Source organism: Ammospiza nelsoni, chromosome 8 (assembly GCF_027579445.1).
Source record: "Ammospiza nelsoni isolate bAmmNel1 chromosome 8, bAmmNel1.pri, whole genome shotgun sequence".
In the NCBI taxonomy this organism is placed as follows: domain Eukaryota; kingdom Metazoa; phylum Chordata; class Aves; order Passeriformes; family Passerellidae; genus Ammospiza; species Ammospiza nelsoni.
The window spans coordinates 25,586,200-25,602,174 of record NC_080640.1 but is presented as its reverse complement, the minus strand read 5'-3'; the positions used below and the strand labels follow the sequence as shown (position 1 = coordinate 25,602,174).

At 38.0% G+C, this 15,975-nt stretch overlaps 1 protein-coding gene across 1 annotated transcript in view; it reads right to left on the bottom strand.

Annotated features, from left to right (window-relative positions):
- The window catches only part of NRG3 (neuregulin 3), a 335,008-nt gene that overhangs the window by 194,044 nt on the left and 124,989 nt on the right, over nucleotides 1-15,975 (bottom strand). Inside the window, exon 2 of the mRNA XM_059477250.1 lies at nucleotides 1,453-1,582. Within this exon, the coding sequence (XP_059333233.1) occupies nucleotides 1,453-1,582 (130 nt within the window). The remainder of the gene's footprint in view (nucleotides 1-1,452; nucleotides 1,583-15,975) is intronic.

Below are 15,975 nucleotides of genomic sequence, written 5' to 3'. Positions count from 1 at the left end.
AACCAGTCTGTTTAAAGAGGTTAGCTACTAAATTTATCAGCCAATTAAAAAATTCTCATATACATCCATTTTTCTCAGCTATTCTATAGCATTTTTGTTTAGTTTGAATATACTGACTATGAGAAACAGTTAAATAATTGGGTGACATAATTCCCTTAACAGCTCATGACATTTCTAAGAAAGACCAAAAAACCTCATCTGCTTTGAGAAAAAAAAAACCTGTGTATTATGACGGAAGTAGAAAAAGACATCCATTTTCCACAATAAATGAATCATAATATTTAATTTAAGCATGCCATACAAAAACATAAAGAAGGGAAATGAATGATCACTGAACCATACACAACTGAATGGGAAAAATCACCAGTATTGCATAAAAAAGTGAAAATCTTGGAAAGATTCTTCTGATGATAAGCAGAATTTCACTAATCTCTAAATTCATAAATTTCCATTTTCAAGCCAAGCACACATGTGACTTTGTAACTTTTTTTTTCTGCTTTTATTGGGACTTAGCAACTCAAGTCTCAAATCCTTCAGGAAATCTGCTGTCCTTGACAGTTTTTATTATTTTTGTTAGAGTAGTCCATACATTTAGGTGTTCAGATTAGAATTTGGGCATATGAATGCCCAAGTGATACAAGTGTATCTCAGATACACCTTTTGTGTGCCATACACAGTACCACAGGAGTAAATTAGGTCACAAGTAGTCCAAAATGGAAACCTGCTCTTCTGTTTAAAAGATTGCTTAAATAATTGGGGGTCTGGTGGATATGTGTGTTAAAATCCTCATCTTTAGGAAGATACTGCAGTATTCCTTCTATATATCACTATTTTTACTGGCCTCCATGGCTAAATAATAATACTAATAAGTGATCTGGCTTTCTTTTCTCATATTCTTTTCAATACATTCAAGATGGCCTTGCATAATAGCAGAAGTTCAGGAGTATAAAAGTGTACAACAGCTATAGAGCAGGTTCAGATGGCTATCATAGTCCATTTCATCCTTCAGTAATTAAACTTAAGAAACCCTAATTCTTAAAACTACTAGCCCTTCCTCTCTCTCAATTAACAGCACATATAGCTATTGTCAAATACTCTAGCTGGAGTACGCAGAATAAAGGATGCTTCTGGTTTGTAGGGGAATATAGGACTTTCATATGTAAAAAACCCAACAAAATGAAACAGGAATCCTTACATGATTAGAAAGTAGAATATTGAAGATTTTCCTCATCTATGGAAAGATCAAAATGTTGCTTCTTGTATCTACATATTTCTATTTACAATGACCACAGACTAGTAAAAAACCCACCAGCTGCGAGGGATGCAGTCAAACTGGAGGGAAAAAATCACATTGCTTTCCAACATTCTACACCTGAATGTTTGGGTTTTTTTTCCTAATGCTTGCTCCCTGAGGCAGAAGGCCTTTCTGGCACGTTCTGGCAGGTGACTTACCGGCAGTGTTTGTGGGATCCCGTCAGGGTTTCGATCACAAAGCATTCCCCCTCGTTGAGACAATACGCCAGGTCCTTGTCCTTGCATGGCTTAAAGTGCTCCGAGCGCTCCGTGGAATACGTCGTGGTGTCTGAGGGGAAACAGGCAGAGCAAAGAAAGGCTGTGAGGATGAATACGGGCTGTTCCCGCAGTACACGGGAAATTATTTGATCACACTGGGCTCAGGGACATCACACACACACTAAAAGAAAGGGAGAGCACAGGGCATGCCAACCTCCCTTTGACCGCAGCATTACTTGCAGTCAGGTTTCTTGTAAGATCCACAAGGAATACCTGCAGAAAAACAAACCAGACTGCAGCAAAGTTGGAGCAGGATCTCAACCACTTCTCAACCACAACCAATTTCCAAGGTTTCCCTGCTCAAATGTAAAGATACCTACTTTGTGTCCTTTAACCAAAACAATATTTTCATATTACTACCCCAAAACATGGTTTGAAATGAGATACAATTCTTTTTTCATAAAAACCAAACTAAAGTTAATTAATACAATGTAAATTAAAAGGAAAGAAAAAAAAAAAAAAAACAAAACAACAAAAAACCCAATCAAAAACCCACTACAACGAAAGAGGAAAAACAAAGCCAAACACCCAAGGTCAACGCTAATTTGAATCACCAGTCAGAAAGAACAGGCTAAAACTCAAACACAGGCAAGGTACCAGTGATTGTGCCATTTCACACAGATCATCTGTATGTAAGCCCATCCCCAAAACACAGTTAAAGGCTTGATTACAGGTAGAACTGTTGGCTGCACCTTTGGAATATTGAGTTAGATAATTAGATTTGGAATAGACTGACAGTAGGATGTCAGGGTGAACTATCATTCCTGTCTTCTAATAAAACTCTTTAACCTTTCCAATCCAGTTGGATTAATCAACAATAAAGTGAAATTTTCAGAGGAAGATGCCTGACTGACACATATTTTAATTTTCTTCACTATGACAAGGTTTTGTCTAACGAAGTGTGATTTTCAAAGTAGATTATGATTTCCACAGAGCCATGGTTGAATATTTATATTCAATCTTAATTTTAAAAGTTTAAATTCCTAATCACTTTGCAGGACCTGATATACACTGAAACAGTAAGAGAACATTTCATTGTATATCATACAGCCTATCACAAAATATTACTTTGATTGCTGTCAAATAAATGAAGCAGTGCTCAACAGACACAGAACCTCGCAAACTCAAAGTTATACAAACGCTTTAACTTGGTTTTGCTCATAACTGAATACAAGGTAAATATCCACCAAACTAACACCAAAGTTGAAAATCAAGATACTGAACCTGCAACAACATACCTGTAACTACAGTTCTGCCAGAAAATTCAGATAATCCCATAAATTTGCCTAAGTAATTCTTTTTGTTCTCAGTACATCTCTAATAAAACACCTCTACAAGTTTTCCTTATATACAGATTAAATGACATAAGATAAATAAAGATAAGAAAACACATTTGAAAACAAGAAAATCCACACCCTATTCTTTGTATGCAACACTTTTGTTTTTCCTCTCTAGAGAGAAAATATTGTAGTTCAGTGTTTTCAGTGGAGAGAAAAAATATCCTGGGAAGAAACTCTAACAGTTTTTCCTCAAATGGTTTTACAGGTTCAGAACAAAAGCCTGTGTCATTGTCCCCAGTAGCAGCACTTGGAAAAAAAGATGCAGGCTAAATAGAAACTATGTTTTTAATGTTTGCAAGCAAACCCTGAACTGAAACATATCAAGTTGAATTCTGGATATGCACAAGATGTATAATACAAGATGTTTATAGATTCAAACCTCTATAAGTGAGACTAGCATCTCATTGTTAGAATTTCAAGACTGATGAGCTTTAATGTAAAAAAAAAAAAATCCTCACATAGAAAAGATATAGCCCAGTTACTTTTTAAGGTCAGTTTTACCCAGGAGCACTAAAATGACCATTTAAAACTTGATTAGGCAAAAAATAACTATAAACCTGAGCAACCAGTTATATTTCCACCCCTTTTAAATATGGAAAACCGAAGGTAACATTATTTGAAAGCACTCCTGGTAAGTAAAAGCTAAGTAAAACTGTTCGATGAGCAGAAACTGAGCTTGATTCAGCTTTAGGGAGCAGAACCCTTGCATTTGTGAGCCTGCTCTGAGGAAGCAACCTGTGCAAACACCTTTATGAAGGTGCACAACGCACAGACCAAAGGAAAGCGAGGTGCTCCCAAAGGACAGGAGCAGACGAGGGGGATCCAGCGCGGCTGAGGCAGTGACGCAGGGAACTCTCAGACCATGCCTTTGAAGTGCAGGAGCCTCCTCTTGTACCATCATTAAACCAACAACACCTTGCCAAGGTCAGCATTTTAAAGTTTTAGATGAAATAGATTCTTTAGAAGTTTTGTTTTGCTTTATTTTTATTATTCCTCTGTCTAATATTAGTCAACCCTCGTGTTTTATTTATAAATGGGTTTAAGCTGCAATACTTCATTTTCCCCACTTGGACACAATCTCAAGCTTTTTTGTGTGTGTGTTTTATCCCTCACCTTTCAAATTAAGTACAACGGTTGTAGGTAACAATGATGCTGGCAGCTCCTCATGGCAGCCTTGGATTGCACTCCTGATGTTGAAAAGTACTCAAGAATTGGTAGCTTTTTTTCTATTTTTAATAAATAATCCCATTAAAAGTCACTTTTCAGTTTCAGAGTCTTTTCCGGTTTGGAATATTTGTGCAAGTCTAAGCAGGTTGGTGCACATGGACTCTTCACAGAGCTGTGCTGTACACAGATCCCTGGCTGCAGAGATCAGGGGTCTGAGCTCAAAGGTCACTCACCAGCCTTCCAAAGCCCTGTCACTAAATAATATCCTGGATTTCCCTGGAGCTGCTGGGTGCTTTCTGCTGGAGACAACTCACATATCCCATACACAAGTTTCATAAAAGTTGCAATCCTGCTGTTGTTTTATGTTGCATTCACAAACTCTGCTACAGCCTCATTAAATATTGATGAAAACAAAACATAAAAACTGGTTCTAAACATAACTACAGAAAGCATAAAACAACAGAAAACACTGTAGAGACTACACGGTTTTCCTGATCTTTTGTCGAATCAATAATAAATCCTATTGCCTCTTGTTTTATTTTACTCCTAACCAAATACTGAATTGCCTTTTCCATGGTGGAACTGTCCTTCATAGCTTCAGAAGCCTGGTAAATAAACACCATTGTATGGTGATGTTTGACTTTTTTATGTTTTTTTTTAAAGAACTAATAAAACCTAGGCATTCAAAAAATTGAATAACACAGCCCCTTAATTTACTTTTAGCCTTTGAATGTGGTAATAGTCCCAAATGCTTATAAGTAACAAAGGGGAATTTCTTTTAAGTATACAGATGTCCCTGAATTCAGTGCATATTCCTTAAGGTATTTTTCATTTTTTTAATTGCCATGTGCCCAGGTGTTTCATGCAAAAGCAACAGGGGATATTGATTTCTGCTGGAATCTTTCCAACTAAGTTGGAATTAAAAAATTCTAGCCACTCTTGTTATTTTTCTTGCCTTACTATATCAGCAAAGATTTACACATGATTCCCATACTCCAAAAACTAATATATCACTGCCAACCCTCAGTTCCCACTGTGTAATCAAATGAAACAGAATTCCATTCACATTTCAAGATCTTTTATAAACATAGAGTTGGTTTCTAAAAACAGTCTTTGGGACTGTTGAAAAAAAATCAATACAGAAGTTCACAGACATTGGTTTTTTTTTTTTGTTTAGGTCTAAAGCAGTCTAAAAAAAGAGTTAGTGAAATTGTATCCTTGCCTCAATAATGTATGTCATCATATTTATACCAGCACAGGATGGCTCATCATAGCTGATTTTTGAGTGATCTCCAAGGCATGATATGGTTACTAGAAATGCTATTTGCTCTTCTTCAAGGCTACCACATTCAGTGTTTCCAGTGCCCTGATACTGCTAAATCTGTAAAAAAATGCAGGGAAAAATGCAGGAAAAGAAAGAATGCAAGATTTAAAATATCCTGGGAAACAGCAGCATTCGGGGCAGCTGCTGCTGCACAGATTGCAGGAGCAGCCATCCCCATCCATCACACCTGTCCTGCAGCATCCCAACTTCAGAAACAGATTTCACTGCTAACACCTCAAACAAAGCAACTTTCCTATGCTAGCTGTAAATGATACACCCATTATTTTCTGGGCAGACCACATTAGCTACTGCAGGGAGAAAAATGACCAGGAGACAAAGAGATGGGAAGGCCCTGTACAACATTTGTGAACTACCCAAACTCTGCAGCTACAGAGTCACTGACACAGGTAAGGCAAATGCTGGGTGCATTCCCACCAAGGAATAATAAGACATTGCTCATTTTAACACCAGCACTCACACACTCAAAGACTTTTTTAAATGCTGCATATTCTGACTACCACTGGGTATTACCAGCTTTACAGATTCAGTATCAACACGCAAACTGGCTTTTCCTTTATCTTTTTATCCATTTATAACTGATCATGTCCCAGAGAACCATTACTTACCGAGGCACCAAAAAAGCAAGATGCTTATTTTAAATCCCTGATCCCATTTCTAAACACACTGCAAAAAATAAGCCAGACACAGGCAACTGAATTGCCTCTGAAAATATAACTCTAGTTATCAAAAAAAATACCTTAAGAAACCCCAACATTTTAAACAATATATTCCTGTAGCACTACTGCATTCTACAAATGAGGCAGCATAAAAAGTCAGTTAATAGCATATAGGGAGTTAGATTTTGTGTTTGTTGAAGTCAATGGCAGAATATTTACAATGATTCAGTATAAGCAGGATTCTCTGAAGTTCCTATAGGGTCATCTAGTGCTTCTCTCCTGATATCTCCGAATTATTCGTGGTATCCCTAACTAGAATAAGTCTTGCACAAAAAAATGGAACAATGGAACTTACATAGAATATTTTAGATGCAATTTTGTTTATTCACTTACTGAACCTTAAAACCCATAGAACCTAAAATTTTTATCCCTGTGCTTCTAGAAGTATCCTGGTTTAGGAAGGTTGTTTCCCAGTTTAGTGCTTCCCCTATTCCCTCTCCAGTTAGAAACACAAAAGGTAAAGATCAGAGGTCGAGATAAGAGCGATTTACTGGAAACACCAGGAGGAGAAAAGAAAAGGAATAGTAACAGCAACAATACTGATTGCAAAATGTACAATTAGAGGGCAATTCATATGTGAAATGTTCACCAAGCCCAGGACAATGACCACCAAGGAGGTCAGACCCTCTGGCACCCATGATTCCCCCCACTGGAAAAAAACTCCTTCCTTCTCAGATGTGAGAGAATCCCTTTCCTGCCCCTGGAAAACAAGAGGTGGGCAGGGGAAGAAAATATCAAGTCCTAGGAAGATATTCATTAAGGCAGAAGGAAGGGAAACCATAAATATTTAGTGTTTATTTTGATTTAGCCTTAGCTGATGGCAGCTCTTTCTCAAGTCGTTGATATTTACAAAGAAAACATTCTAGACATTGCCATTTTTAATGCAGAGATTTTGCTTTGTCAGTGCTACCTGAACACTACCTTTGCCAGTGCTACCTAGCTGGCCTTAGCCATGAAATAATTATGTTTTAAAATTCTAGTAAGAAATTATGACAATTAAAAAGAAAAAAAAAAGAAAAGAAAACTTAATGTTTTTAAAATAATAAGACTCCTTGTTCTGAACTTACTTGAACCCTTCTGCATATATTTATGTATTATTAAAACGAAAAGCTTAATTAAAACCAGGAAAAGTATTTTTTTGCATTTAGAGAGGCAGTTTTGTATAAACAAGCAATAGAGTTCTGGATGTTGATTATTCAAGAAGCTACCCCTTAGCCATTTTTGTGCCAGGGAAAATTGTATTTAATTCAATAACACTTTCAAAACTTTGATTGCAGCATGATACAAAACAAAGTTGTGCTACAGATATGGGACTCGTTGGAGATTTTCTATTATCCTCCAGAATCAAATGAACAAACCTGTATAATATAGGAACAAACTGAAAACTCAGCCAATGGATCACAACAAAGCCATTTTCAGGTGCTGTCTTCCCAGCCGGACTGGGGGGAGCTGGAATTGTTACAGAGACAGCCCCGGTGCCTTCCCTTGGCATTTCCTTGTGAGGATCCCCAAAGAAAGCTCCTGTGGCACGAACTCAACCAGCACATCCTCACAGACTGCCGTCCTCCCGCCCCACCAGAGCACAGCATCCCCTGCACAACTGCAGAGACAACACACAACGCTGCCAGGAGAAGAGATTACAGACCTCTCCAAAAGGACAAGTCACCTCTCCAAAAATCACACATGCTCCCTCGTCAGCAACTCCTACGTTAATTCTTTAATGTGACCTTGCTGTTCATATTTTCTAAATGTTTTTGCAGTTTGAAATCACTATACACAAGTACTAATACATATCTTGAAAAGCATATGGAAGCATTTTCAAGCTACTAGTGCGTTATTAGCAAATATAATGTGTTATTTACTTGATGCAAAAAGCTCTGAAATATAAAATAATCCCTTTACTTTCATGACTTAAAAAAAACAAAGTAATCAAGCATTCGTTCTAGAATGTACAAGAACATGCCCACCTAATGCTTTGTCATAACAAACTCAAAAGCAGAAAAGGAAATAATGCCAGTATCACTTTGAAATGTAATACCTGATCACATCTGTCAGAACTTAAAGCCTGAACCCTAAACACGTCTGAAATTCATCTCTGTATGGGCAATTTGCACATCAGAGCCTGCATTCTCCTGTACTGCTCCAACTGAAACCAGGGAAAGCTGAACAAATGTGAAATGACTCAGGAGAGAGCCCTGTGAGACACAAAGGCCCAGAAGTTCCATGTCCAGGAGCCAGAGAAACAGGAGTGACTAAGACTCTAAAAGGTTTTAGCGTTCAAAGTGAAGAATTACTCTGAAATTGAGTTATGACAGTTCTGATGGGCTCTCTGGGTGCAGAGTGCTTTTATCAATCAAATGCATTCAGTTGTCCTTCAGTAGGACTTATTAATTGATCTAGAAGATGCTAATAGAGGAAATCAGTGAAAAAGCAGCACATAGAGATTGTGCCAGAAGAGGATCCATCCCCTGCACCAGGGTTTCTCTGTTCTTTGGCCCCTGCAGTCCCACCCATCCCAGCATATTGACATCTCTGGAGACACCAAAAGCCCTTGAGACTGGATGGCACCACTGCACCAAAAAGGGACATCCTCGTGAGGATGTGAAAATAGCTCTACAAAATAATCTACAGTAGATAGAGAAATGGGAAAAAACTGTTAAATTTAGAGCATAAAAGCAGAACAGTACATTAATTTAAAAATAAAATATAGACTTCAAGAGGAGCAAACAAAACATAGGAGGGGCACCCCAAACCAGAAAACTATGTAGGTTAAAAGATGCCAGAAGAAAGCAGGTGTAGCACACATCTGTGATATCTGCAATCACCAGCACTCTGAAATAAAAAAAAAAAACCACACCAAAAACCACCTCACATGAAATCCAGTGAATCAAATCAAGAACAAAGTACAATAAAATGATCTAAATAATTCAGTACTGCTACAACACATGTAGAAAAGTGGTGTTACAATTATTGTTACATGTAGTAAAAGACCCAATTAACAGTCCTCCAAATCTTTTTATTTCTTATATCACAGCTGTCTTCTTTCTCCCTCTGCCTGTGAAACCTTGTGTGGGGGTGGGAATTTAGGTGCAAGGACCAGAGGAGAGTGAGGGAATGACAGAAACCTTAGATCTGGGAGGCAAATATTTCTGTTTAGAACAAGCATGGACTTCAGCTTGCCCAGCTCTTGAAAAAGAAAGAAATGCTAGAATTGATAGAGGGAGTCTCATGGCTAATGGCAGCTGGCAAACGTCCTCGCTGAGCAGCAACACTTTTCCAACTACAGATCTGGAACAATCTGCATTTGCACATCTTTCCACATGATGGTATAGGAAAGTTCTTCTGGAAACAAAAGTATTGTGTGATTTTATACATTTTCATGGCAACCAGCAGCAAAGGGAAAAAAACAGAGGCCAATGGCCCCAGAGGGCAGGGACACTGGCCTGATCAATGTTCTAAGGTTTATTGGTTTTATTCACCATTTCCTTAAAGCTGTACATGAACTACCCAGGACTACCCAGTGAAAACATTACCCAGTGTTTTCAACATTTAATAAATCACTTCTTAGAGTCACCACCAAGGCACTGTAGGCTTAGAGAGAGATATCTAATGGAATAAAAGAATTCTTCTAGTTATATGGGGAAATACTTAACATTTTAATGTAAAAATACTAATTATCAGGAAGATGCGAGTAGGCTGTTTGACTGGCAGTGATGCTCTTTCTCCAAGGAATTGAAATAGGTCAAACAATGCATTGACTAGAAACAAGGGAAATAAGAAAAGCTATTTTAACACTAAGCTTCTGCATATTTCCAAGGCATGCAATCTCAAATTTATTCACTACTTCGTTTATAATTCTGACATCCTTGTTGTGTGGACATGCAGTCAGGCTGTGAAGCATTAACATTATTCTCCACATTTCCCTTCCCAAAGAAACCCATATATTCTAAATTATGCATCATTTTTTAAATCTCTTTTCCTCACTTTATTTCTTTTAATTCAGTCTTCCGGAACAGAAAGGGGAAGGGCATGACAAGGTAAAGTGCCTTTGCAACAGTTCCCTCAATCTGCACTGCTCTGTCCTTGTGTGTGGATTACCTCAGAGGATTTCTCTTTTTCTCAGGTAAGGAGAACAATTTTCCATCTGTTTTTGACGTGGCACTGTCAGAGGTTCACTCACTGCAAATCCCCTTGTTTTTGCTACCAGCACACAAAAACTGCTCGGCTTTATTGGTCAGCATTTTCCAACACCAGTAATTAGGTAAATCACATAGAGCTGTTTAACTTACACACACACTGGTTCAGCACAGCCAAGAGTCAGCCAGCTGTGCTAAGGAAGAGCTGGGTAATGATGCTCTGGGTGGGCTGCCACAGCTTCAGAAACCAGACTGCAGTCAACAAAACTCAAGTTGGGCTCAGTTTGACCAGAGATGTCAAAGGCACATCTAATACCCCCACATCTGTACAAATATTCTGCAATATTTCACAGAATAATATAAACACGATTTTTTCTATTTCATGAATCTTTGGTCTTTGGCTCACATTCAAATCAATTTAGTTGCATCCCCCTCTGATCTTCAATTTAACACAAAATTATGAGTTCAACATCCGTGATACAAATCTAAGTCATTGCCTATTAAGTGAAACAGATTTTTCTTCTAAATTCCCTGCAACTGAGGCTGTTATATTGGTACAAAAGTTTAGAAACTGAAACTCTTGGCTGGCTGCTTATTATTAAAGAATTCACAGCCTTAGTGCAATAAGCCAGTATACATATTCTTGTTAGTGGTAAAGCAAGCAGCAAAGGGAAGAGAAGACAGAGTTAGGGGCTATAAGGAAAGACACTTTGATGAAGACAGAGCATAATGCACTCTGAGATTTCTCTTGGGAACAGCTCCACTACAAGGAATATTCAGGTGGGGCTCCTGTTTTTCACCTCAGTCTCCACAAGCCACAACACTGTAAAGTTGCATTTGGAAGCACATAAATGCTCCTCCATCCAATGTGCTCCACACTTCTAATTTTATACCCTGTCACCATACCCAGCCTGAGCCAAGCATCACAGGGTCTCACATGTGATCAACTAAGTGCTTGATTACTGAGTTTCAGGAGATGTAATTATTAGTTAAAATCAGCATTTCCCATTGCAGTTCATTTAATTCATTAATTTAAGAGTTAAATTCAAAGTTAATATGTATTTTCTTCCTATGGTGGAGGTGCTTTAGAGCATAGCTCACTGGCAGGTAAGGGGAAACATGCACACAGCTCTTTTATATAATGCTACCAAGAAGATTATGAAGCATCAGAAACTTAATTAACACCAAAGCTAGCCACCAAAAGAAGTCTAACCTATTTGCCTTCCACATTTAATAATCTCTACAGCAGTTATATCCTTTCACAACCATCAAGAGAGTACATATAATTCAGTCTTTTAACAGTGACAGCAAACTAGCAAATGAGTGAATTATTGTCCCTCTTGTCTACATCTTTAAAGTTCTTCCAACTCCTGAGACCTGAGCACCAGAAGCACACAAAGCACTCAAGCCTTAGCATCTTCATTTATTAAATGACTTATTAAAAAAAAAAAAAAAAAAAAACAATCTAACACCCCACCATCTACTCCTTTTCTGACAATTTCCTCCCTGCTGCACACACAGAGCCCACAGCACTGCACACACACACCAGGGCAGAACAGCCCTGCCTGCTGCTGGGTTCTGGTCACCAGCAGCCACAGAAGCTCTCTCACTGCCAGGCACCTGTGGGCTCACACAGGGGCACCCTGAGGCGCATCTCACCAGCAATGCCACAGCTTTTTGGGGTTATGGGCATCTCTGGACATGGCAGAGTTCATCCTTAATCATTTCTGAGTGACTGAAGCACTACTGCAGGCAAGCAGAGTGCTGTGCAGTAAACACACTCTGCTTTTTTCAGTAAAATCTGCTTGTTTTGGTGTGAGTTGTGGTGTTCTGGTTTTACATGACTGAATCAACCTGTACCGTGCATCCTTCTATAAAATAGTTGCAAGAGCTATGATTAAAAACATTCCAGTAATTACTTAAATCCACTGGAAATCATGAAGAAGAAATACATCCCTGAGAACTAAGACTAACTAGAATTTTTAAGTTCTCAAAAACACTCAGGTTCATTTTTTACTCATTAATGACTAAACAGACTTTGTAGGTCTTATGCTCTGCCTTCCCACCTTTAAACTTCTTTTAGGAAAATTATCATATATTATTTTAAATTAGAGCTTACAAAAAACCAAACCAAATCAAACCAATGCAGAAAAACCTACCAACTCTCTAATTTTATGTACCTGAAAAAGCAGTGTTATTGTAGGACAAACAAATTCAATGGTCAGTGTTCCCCTCCAATGCTGCACAAACTCACAGAACACGAGGTCTGCAGGGTGGGCTTCTAGCAGTGTAAATTCAGCGCTACACAAACCTCAGTCTTCCTTCACACTTCAAGTTACAACAAAAACAGCATGACAAAACAAAGCCACCACTACTTGAATGTCAGAAAGGATAAAGGCAATGTTAAAATAGCATCAGCAAATTTTCATTGTAGCAACATTTTATGATACTTGTGATTTTCCCCTATTTCGCATTAGGAAAGGAGAAGAATGAAACATCTGTAGCAGCTTTTCTTCTTGCTCTGAGAAGCTTTAAGATGCATTCTCACCCTTCAGTCCTCTACACTCTGCAGTTAATTGATTTAGATAATACAGACTAAGCACAATTGTAGCATTCATCCTGCAACAAAACTAGCCTTGAAATAGAAAACCAAGGTATTTCTTTGCTTTCCTACACTCCTGAATCAAATCAAATCCCTGTTAACCTATGTTATCCACAACATGAAATTTCTCATGCTGAAGTTGCATCCCTGTTTCATTACTCATATTAAGCCAATATATAATTGAAACTGAAATATCTCCTACCTTTACCCAAGAGAAATTTGGGCAACACCACAAGCACTTTGTTCTCACTGCACCGGTGTGATGGTCGCAAAGCAGTCAGCTTTGCACTGCTAAACAAAACAGCTTGAGGTTCAACAAATCAGCAGTGTTGGCATCTGATATAGCTCAACTAAGGGGGAGGAGAGTCATTGTGAGATGTCACTGACAACTCCATTTCCACTTCTGTGCAAATTAAATGTAGGCTGGGGCACAGAAATGGAACATAATTAGACATAAAAAGTAGGACTGCAGGCTCTGGTTGACTGAAGATACCAGTACAGGAAAGAAAAAGCCAATTAAACCAGTAGTTTAACTCACAAACTGCAACATTAATAATCCTAACAGAATTACAGAACAACCACCACCAAAGTCCAGTTCTGGAAATGCAACACTGAGCACCTCCAATGGCAGCCTAATTCCATTGTAAAATCTCTCCACTGGAAAATGCATCATTTACACACTGCTCTAGTGCCACCACATTGGAGAAAAACATATACAAGCAACAGATGTGATCACTGAAATATGTGAATATAATATGAACAATTAACAATTGGGTGAGAAAAGATAACAGGAAAACTACATTATCCTCTTTTGATGGCTTCTAATTTTTAAAATACATTGCTATATGCAACAACTGAATAACTGTTCTAACTTAGACCACTTATACGTCTTTCAACCTGCTAACCAGAAAAATAAGCACAGTATTTCCCAACCATTATGGTGTTAGGCCATTTTTAATGACATTTTATAACTAGTAGGGGATTTACTGTCTACTCAGAAGCTGCCCACTAGGCAGCAAACTTATCACTACTGCAGCTGCCTCTGAATTTGTCATGTTACAAAGCTGACTCAGACAGCGATTTTGTGCCAGAAGATATTTGGCAGCAGCAGCAAAAATCCTAGTAATATCCTCTGGAAAGCACAACTGCTACTCTTGGAAGGGTGGAAAAGACCAAGAAAAAAAATCAGCTGATAAATCAGATAAGTCAGTTTCAAAATGCTTCAGTAATCATTGTCAGAAGTTCACATGAGATGAACCCTATCATTAATCGACTCTTCTAACACCATCCCATTTCAGGTTTGTAGAAAGATTCCAGGCAGAAATACTCTTCACAGTATTTTGCTCCCTCCTCTTCCAAAGAATGGTTAACTTTAGACTTTGTTTCTCCAGTCATGTTGCCTTTTAAATTATTCTCCTGTAATGTTGCCCAGGTCACACCAACAGGTACATATATACTTAAATTTGTGAGGCTTTAAATAATGGATAAAGTGGATTCATACAGCGGTTTTTGACACAAATAGTTCACCTAGTTATCCAGGTTCAAATTCAGGGCTTAACTGGGAGAGCCAAGACACAACACTCTGCTCACACCGAGATATATTTGCTTCTTAGACATTCCTAAGAAAACATAAAGACCATTTCCTTTACAATCTACTCTACTGTTCTAAGTAAATCTTCCCAGAGCAAAGATTGCTTTACTGGTGCAAGTTCTGACCAAGGATACCATGAAAGGAAGTGAAATGAGAGCTTGAATAAAAAAAAAAAAAAAAAAGAAGAAAGAATAAATCAATCAATTTTGTGCTAAAGTATAATTTCACCAAATATAAATGACATGGGCTAGAAGGTTGTAAAAGGTGAAAAAATACAAGGCAGGAGAAGGAAAGTGAAAAAGACAACAAACAAAAACGCTGGAAATTCAGGATGTCAAGAAAACACAACAAAAATCTGCTCACACAAACAGCTAAAAGGTCCCTTCAGGAAAAAGACTGAGAGTTTAAAAAAACTACTTAAGACTATATTTTACATAGCTGAGATGTAACTTGGATGAACTCAGGGCTGAAGAAGTATGACTCATTAACAGTGGGGTATATCAAGTTTGTAAATAGCATGTATGTAAGGTAACAATCCAATATTTACTTACATATTTTATCCATTAATTTCACAAATCAGTTCAAACTTTCACTTAATCTGCTTTAAACCGGGGTATAAGCATACCAGTTAGACCAATACTAAATCAAGGTTACTGACATCACTTTCTAAAAAGGGTAAAGTCCCCAACATCTAACCTAACATCTAAACCTGGTTTGGAAGTACTCATTCAGATTGAAATGACAAGGTAGTTAATTTTGAATCTGGGAATTTTTTTTTTTCTCCTTTAAAAGAGTTATTTTTACATTCCTTCAGCTTTCAATTTGTTTTTGCCAACAGTAAATTTAGACTGACTGCTCTAAAAAGCAGTGGGAAATGTGTGATGGTTTGGACCTAATTAAAACCTGAGCAAAAGCATGGAAAACTTGGGGGCAGGGGAAAGCACACCATCAGAAGTTCTGTACCATGCAGAGAAAGTGCAAATCTTTGGCTTCAGTCATGGTTAGGCTGAATTAGCCATCTTTTGCATAGGGAAAAGCTTCATAAATGAAAAGGTTATTTAAACAGATCCCATGCCAGCCCCCTTGAATAGGCACTGGCACATATGAGAAAGACACACACCCACATCTAGGAGAAGGAGAGAGTCAGAATTTCTTTCCTTAAAGCTGATCTCATTTTTGCTGCAACAGCCTCTGTGGGGCACTGGAGGTTGGAGTGAGCTAGAACAAGCTAGAACAATTTTCAGACTATCCAGTTTGCATAAGCAATAAGGTTGGCATCTGGTGGCTCTAAAAATAAATATAACTCAAAAAAATCAGTCCTGAGATGGTAGAATTAATGCTTCACATCCCTTTTGGCAGCTTGTATCTCTCCTTTTGCCAGCTACTCTATTTTCTTGCTGTTCTCTCCAGTTGAGTATGCTTCATGGTTATTCAGAAGATTTATGTATTTTCTTATGCTACTGCCTTAGTAATGTCAAACATGCAGGATGATACTTTCTGCTAGCT